This window comes from Stigmatopora nigra, chromosome 9, assembly GCF_051989575.1.
Source record: "Stigmatopora nigra isolate UIUO_SnigA chromosome 9, RoL_Snig_1.1, whole genome shotgun sequence".
Classification (NCBI taxonomy): domain Eukaryota; kingdom Metazoa; phylum Chordata; class Actinopteri; order Syngnathiformes; family Syngnathidae; genus Stigmatopora; species Stigmatopora nigra.
Window position 1 is genome coordinate 13,453,941 of NC_135516.1, and position 7,459 is coordinate 13,461,399.

Consider the following 7,459-nt stretch of genomic DNA (forward strand, 5'->3'; position numbering starts at 1 on the left):
ATTTAACACTTTTTATTTGGAGACAAATATATATATCTTAGTACTCATTTAAAGCTGACAGCATGGGAGAAAAATTGCAGTTCCACTGCCGTCGCCATGACAATACTTTGCTTTCTCAGCAAAACATCCTGCCAATATCTAAACAGGCAATGATAAGCACCTTGAATTTTGATTTTAGCTGAATTGAAGCCAACAAGTGCAAAGTAATTGAAACGGTCACAAACCCACATTACTCCTGTTTGACAGAGGACAAAAGCAAATATTACACAGCATCAATGACATTGGAATGAACTCCAATAGACAGAAATAAATGGTTTATGAATATAATTTTGGATATTAGCACACAGAACATTCAAATATTAGCAATTCCAACATATGATGGAGTAACTTTGTCAATGTTATAGTTGCTTGCCTCCTCACAGGATACATTTTGCACCTCATTAATCATTTTTGCTGGTGATATTTTGAAACAGCTTGTCCCCATTTGGCACTGTCAGCAGTCTATTTTTATAACGCCTAAAGCCCACAATGGCAGGCAGTCACCTTGTCACCTCCATCCTTCCAGGTAGGAGGAGTGTGATCGCATAATCTATACAATTAGTTTGAAAGAAGCCACATTTTATCATTGTCAGCAAAATATGGTTAATCCCAACACTCTCCAGTATAACCATGCTTCAAAATAAATGTCTGGGCAATGTCACAAAGAAATAGTACAAAAACATAGTTGTGAAAAGATAAAGAAAAACCCTTAAATGACAACACCTTAATTACAAATAAACAATAACATATATATATATTTTGAAACTTTGCTTTAACTGTAAGTGGCAACAAATATTTGGGAAAAAGAAGACTTGTCAGTAAGTTAAGGATGTGAATTTCAAGCAAAAAAAAAGATGGAATGTTCAAGTGTATAAAAAAAATAGGAATTTTTCATTTTAAGTAAAGTTGTGAAAGCAGGAGGTATTGCATTGCTGACAATGGAGGGTTATGTTCATAAAAATAAAAAAATGGGGGAAAAATAATTGACAGTATGTAAAAAAAGTTGACAGTTTGCACAAAAAAAAATGGAAAAAATAGTTCATTTTAAGTAAAGTCATGAAAGCAGGAGCATTGCATAGCTGACACTAAAGGCTTATGTTTATAAAAATAAAAAAAATAAACAGAAAAATTGGGGGGAAAAAATGTTGACAGTCTGCAAAAAAATAAAATGACAGTCTGTAAAAAAAAAAAAAAAGTGTAAAATAATAAATTAATAGCAAAAAAACAAATGGCCTCAAGGGGCGCTCTCTTGCCGGTCCCTATCAGCAGCAATGGAGCGTACCAACTCCTCCACCCAGCGCACTTCCAGCGCCACCTGCTCAGCTAACGCGTCATAGCGGTTCTCCAAGCGCCCGAACTTGCGTTTGAGGACGTTGGCGGCCTGAGCGGCCCCACGGGCGTCCTCCTGGCTTTTCTTGCGCTGCGCCTGCGTGCGTTGCAGTTCCTGGCGGACGGCGCCGAGTTGGCCGGAGATACCTCGGCTCTCCTCCTTGTACCAGCCCTCCTTCTCCTCGTAGATGGACAGCAGTGCCGCCACGTCGTCGCGGCAGGAGCGGCGGTTGCGTTCCAACTGGCGTAGGCCTTGCTCGGCCGCCGCAATCTCTTCCAGGACCTGCGAGAAGCGCTCGAAGTTGACGTAGGTGTTGTTGGGTGGCATGCTGGAGTGGGATTTGATGGTGTACTCCTTCAGGCGGGTGGTTTTTAGGCGCCGGCGCTCTGGTTTGTTGTCGCGTTCCTCTTGGCGGACGTTGCGACGCTTGATCACCTGGATGGCGATAGGATGGAAATGTCAGTCTTTGGGAATTCTCGGTCAATTTGTTGGGATTCTTACTATTCGATACATGTTTTTTTAGTGAAGTCCAATTGAGTGGCATTTAAGCTAGTTTGTCCCGACATTTTTTTTTGTTTTTCCAGTTTAAAGTCATTTTTAACTTCTTTATCGCATTTTTTTCAGAATATTTGCATATTTTTTAATTTAAAAATAATTTGGTATTTTAATCATGAATATTTACCTATTTTAGTCTAAGATTTTACCAATCATTTAAGTTTTTACATCAATATGCTGCTATTTTGTCCCTTTAATTATTGTTATTTGGAGAAGTTTCATTTATTATTACTACCTAATCTTTAATTTTCATTTTTTTTAAAAATATCAATATACACTAATAGTTCTCACATACGACTATTTTCTGTAATACACGTGTTGCTTTGACAAAATCTAAATATGTTCTCTTATTAAATGGTTTAAACATGCATTTATCTCCATTTTTTTAAATTAATATATCAATATTATTTTGCATTAGCTTCCATTAGATCTAAATTCATTTCTTTGATTAATATTTACCGTATTTTCTCGCATATAAGCCGCACCATTAAAATCGCCTTAAAATCATTGAGGTTTACAATTTCAAGTCTAATTTATGCGCATATAAGCCGTATTGAGTGACATATGCAGTCTATATGCAAAAAAATATGTTATTCAATTGGCTAGTACAACTCTTATTATTGTATGATAAAAACAAAAAAAAAGTCAAGCATAGTACAAGACTAAAAATACAAGGAAAAAAAATGGTGACCTTAATCCACGGATGTTGAAGACTATCGTCAATGGTCATTCTCTTCCTGCAAAAACGAGTCGGTCAGACCACACAAAATGACACAGAAACATTTTTGATAGACGGTTTGCACCCACTTGGGATCTTTGACGAGCAGACGTCGGATAAAATCTTTGGCCAACTCGCTGGTGTTGCTAAAGTATTCCTCGTCAAAGTCGTAGTTGACGGCCGAGATGTTGGTCAGGGTCTCCTGCTTGGTTTCGCCCAGGAACGGAGATGCGCCGCTCAACCTGCCGATAAAAACATTGGACGCCGGTGAAGCCGCTTCCTATCTTAGCACGTCACCCCCCGTGTGCCGTGTACGCCACTTACAGAATGTACGTGATGACGCCGATGCTCCTGCAAAAACACAAAAAACAGTTGAAAAATGATACTCAAACTTTTTAGGTAGGTTAGCTTAGCTCTTTCCATGCTAGCCCATGTAATAGGGTGTGTTGCACTAGTTAGTTAAATAGGGAAATTAATATTGAAATCACTTGTATCGGCCAATAAAATTGTTCAGTTATGTGGGCGGAGTCACAAGACATTTATTTTAAAGAAAATCAAATAAATTAATTAAACTCCCAGAGAAAAATACTTGTGGGCCAATTGTCTCTTGTTTTTAGTTAGTAGGCTTATTTAGACTATTTTTTGGTCTATTTTTTGTTTAAAAATGTAGTTTTTTTTTTTTTTTAAACGACTCTTTTGATCAAAAATGTAGTTTTTTTAAAAAAAATACTTTTTTTGATCAAAAATTTAGTTTTTTAAAAAACTTTTTTGAAAACTCCTGTAATACATAAATTGACAAAAGTTGTAACTCCCTTTAACGATTAAATAGATAAAGGCCAGACTATACCAAAATTCTGTAGAACTAGTTTTGAAAGAAAATCATAAATCTACCAAAACAAGCCCCATTTTAGAATTGTTTGAATCCCTTCAGAGTTAGCACGGGTTATAAAAAGATCATAAATCCCATAAATCTGAACAAAACGATACTAAAATAATATAAATTGTTGCGGGTGTATAAAATTCTAATCCCATAAGGCTAGTTCAGTTTCAAAAAGATGTAAATCATACCTCCCAAAAAAAGTTATGCACATGTACTTACCCCCCCAAAAAAGACTGTAAATCCAATACAAGTTGCTCAAACAACAATAAAACCATCAACCCCGTCCTCATAAAATGCTCCATATTGTCCATATTGAAGAGTTTTGAAAGAGTGTAAAGAAGGTTAGTGTCTTACCACATGTCAGCCTCCAATCCAAGTGGTTCATAGTTGACTATTTCTGGAGCTGCGAAGCGTAGAGGAATGAAGATGTGAATGTGAAGCAGATGGGGAGACCACAAAAACGTGGGCGTGGACCTACCTACAAACTCGGGGGTTCCAAAAATGTTTTTAAACTCATTGCCGGCTTTAATCTGATGTGCGATACCAAAGTCGATGAGTTTTATCCTGGGATTGGGAACGTTCTTGTCCAGTAGCATGATGTTCTCCGGCTGGAAAACAAAACAATGTTAAGAACTCATTCAAATAAGAAATGTAACATTTGTACAAGACTAATGATTTTTCACTTTTTTGGTCCATTTTAATTCAGATAAGTCAACCCAAACATTTCTAAAAAGGACTACCATAAACCCTGAAAAACCAGTGGTGTCAAACATAAGGCCCGCGGGCCGGAAGCGTGCCGGTATGGGGGTCTGATCCGGCCCACATGTAGTTATCTGACTGACTTATTCATACTGGGCACACAGTATTAAATTATTATTTTTTTCTACACGGGCGCTTTAAAACTAGAATTTAGCGAGTTCTGTGAATGATAGGAGTAAGATTACTAAAGTAATCCCTCAAATATTGCGGTTAATATACACCAAACATGGTTCAGCCCTATAATAACTATAAAAGAGTGGTTTCAGAGTGGATTTTCACATTTTTAGCTGTATGTATCGCACTTTGCTCAATTTCTTATGGGCTAATCGTTCTTGCGCCCCCTGCTGGCAATGACAGCCACTGAATTAAATAAGGATCCTTAAAATCCCCCCAAAACAAAAGAAATAACCTGGAAATGGCTGAAAAATGTATAGAAAGTAACCTGTAAGTGCCTTAAAATACCATAGAATTGACAGAGATCCAAAGTTCTGGCGTCCATACCTTAAGGTCAAAGTGCGCGATGCGTTTGGAGTGCAGGTAGTGCACTCCGTCCAGGATCTGCTTGAGGAATTGCGTGGCCTCCTCCTCGCTCAGCGACTCCTTTTCGGCCAGGAAGTCAAAGAGTTCCCCTCCCGACACCAGCTCCAGGATGAGGATGACGTCGGTCTTGTTTTCGAAGATGTCGTGTAGCGTGATGATGTTGCTGTGTTGGATCTCGCCGAGGATGTTGACCTCGCGCTCGATCTCTTCGCGACTCACGCCACGCCGGCTGGACGACAGGCGGCGCTTTTTGATGAACTTGGCGGCGTACTCGGAGCCCGAGCTCTTCTCTTTGCACTTGCGCACGATGGCAAACTGGCCGCTAGGGGGAGAATCGGCAGAAGATGACTGAGGATGATCCTTTTAAAGGGGCGGTGTCATATTTTTTCCTAAAATTTTATTCATACACGTCAAAATATTTTTTTATAAGCCATACCCTCGACTTGAGTCGTTTTTTAGCAAGAAATATGGCCTATATGCGAGGAAAAAACCTGCCAAATAATTTGTTTTTAAATACAAGTAAATTTTTGTTTTACGAATAAAAATAAGACGAACATGAAACGAGATAAAAAAAACACAGTATGTACAAAAAATAAGCAAAAATCCACATTCTTTTTGGCACAGAGCCGCATGTGGCCCGCGAGCCACATGTTCCCCACCCCTGGAAAATACTATTACATGTACAATAGTCTTATTCTTGTGCTCCATTGAGTTTTTTTTAAAAAGGAATTCAGTACATTTGGGTCTATAAACAAATAATTCATATGCATGCAAAGGGTCAATTGCCTGTAATTGTCACGCAATTTGTTAGCAATTGTTCAGTTTTGGTCAAATTAGCATGATTCATTTAATGTGCAACAGGCCTTACATGACTTGGTTGTTAAACAAAATACATGACGCATTTGCCACTCAAATATAGTAACACAATAAGTTTTCCTAAAGCCCGGATGCCTATTTTTAGTCGTACTTTAATACTGTAGTGGACATTTTATATAGACTACATACCTGCCCAGTTCTTCTCCCATTTCATAGTGCACCTCCACGTCCTCTTGCCTGAAGCCAGCCATGACGTCTCGACCGACCGCTGTCCTGGCAGCACTTTTTTTAGTGTGTGTTAGCGTTTTCCACTGCAAACACATTACATTTAATTGGTAAAACTACGAAAAAAAGGGTCCCGAGGCAAAGCAACATCCAAATTAGCATCACATGTTTTTTCTTCTTCCCTTTCCTCCTTATTTGGACAACAGTGTTGAGGGTGATGTCAGAGAGCCCCCCTGCATTCCAGTCTTACTGACATCATCTGCTTGACAATTACTCGAAATTAAAGGGGTTTAACGTGCGGACATTTTAGCTCTTTTCTGACTTAGCTTGCGGACATTTTAAGAGTTTTCTCACTTACTCAAAAGGAACACCCTTAAAACAGCGTTGATTTAACGCCAAATTGAGTCATTCGCGCTTTACCATACGAATGCAAAAATGCGTAAGAACAACACGCATGAGAAAAGTGTGATAATTAGTCTAAGATACTAAATAGGTGACGAGAAAAGAACATTTAGTGTAGGAAACGCAACTGGGAGAAAAAATAGTCGGCATTCGAGACGGTAGTTAGCTTAGCTGAAAAGCTAGCTTTGTTAAACCAATTGCTGTTAAAATGCTACTTTCTCAGTCGTTGGAAAAGCTGAATAAAGTTTAACTTTGGGTTAGAAAAATGTTTTTTTTTAAAGATAAAGTACTTACCGTACTACTGGACCCAAGAGTGCCGCATTCTGCTCCAAACTATCCGACTGTGTAGGATTGTAACCGAATGAGGAGACAAACACCCGCGGGACTTCCGTTTGTGTTCACCAGAATAAATGTCGTCAGCAAGTGTGTGGTAGCTCGCATAGTGGGCAAATTTAATCAAAAATAGACATAAAATATGAGCAGTTAACGCGTTTTATTAGAAAGAATGAAAGGAGTTTCGAAATATTCTCAAACTGGTGAAATTCTTCTTTCAACGTGTCTTATCTTGAAGAACTATTTCTGCCAAGTTCCGGGACTACCGTGAGCTATCATTTTAGGTAAATACGTGCCAGAAGGGAAAACATATGGATTGACGTCATCGCGAGTTTGAACTTGCCGCAGTGAGTCAAGAGGACGCGACGCAGACGCACTTAAGAGGCTTCACTAATTTTCAATTGTGTCCAAACTCACAGATATACATCATTAAGGCACTCATAACACTCATGAACTTATTCAATGCTACTAAAAGTCATAAGAGATCAAATGAATTTGAATTGGCATGGCTAACAGGCTATCGCTGTCAATTCCAATACGTCAATGTATTTAAAAATGTCAATAGTGTTAATTTACCTGTTGCTATATATCATGATCCTGTTACATAATTAAAGTCAGTTTGTAACGTGTAAAAAAGAAGTTCCCTGACCGGGAATCGAACCCGGGCCGCGGCGGTGAGAGCGCCGAATCCTAACCACTAGACCACCAGGGACACGGTAGCTGCATGTAAGACTTACCTTTTTATACTAAAAGAAATAACATACGTATGCAACTATATATTATGACAGGTAATTTCAGTTGATGTGAAAATGGGAATTAATAACATAAGGAAGGACCAACAATTTAGAATATCTACATTCTA

At 38.5% G+C, this 7,459-nt stretch overlaps 1 protein-coding gene and 1 non-coding gene across 2 annotated transcripts; both read right to left on the reverse strand.

Annotated features, from left to right (window-relative positions):
* Positions 1 to 1,115: 1,115 nt before the first annotated feature.
* Positions 1,116 to 6,726, reverse strand: dapk3 (death-associated protein kinase 3). Its single transcript, XM_077724532.1, has 9 exons — positions 6,559 to 6,726; positions 5,827 to 5,948; positions 4,783 to 5,143; positions 4,001 to 4,130; positions 3,877 to 3,925; positions 2,967 to 2,993; positions 2,732 to 2,884; positions 2,616 to 2,661; positions 1,116 to 1,804 (listed from the first exon to the last, which is right to left on the reverse strand). Exons 2-9 carry the CDS (start codon positions 5,886 to 5,888, stop codon positions 1,274 to 1,276), a joined length of 1,359 nt encoding a protein of 452 aa, XP_077580658.1. The 5' UTR covers positions 5,889 to 5,948; positions 6,559 to 6,726; the 3' UTR covers positions 1,116 to 1,273.
* A 511-nt stretch (positions 6,727 to 7,237) lies between these two features.
* Positions 7,238 to 7,309, reverse strand: trnae-cuc (transfer RNA glutamic acid (anticodon CUC)). Its single transcript has one exon. It is a non-coding gene; the product is annotated as a tRNA-Glu (tRNA).
* Between the last annotated feature and the right edge of the window lie 150 nt (positions 7,310 to 7,459).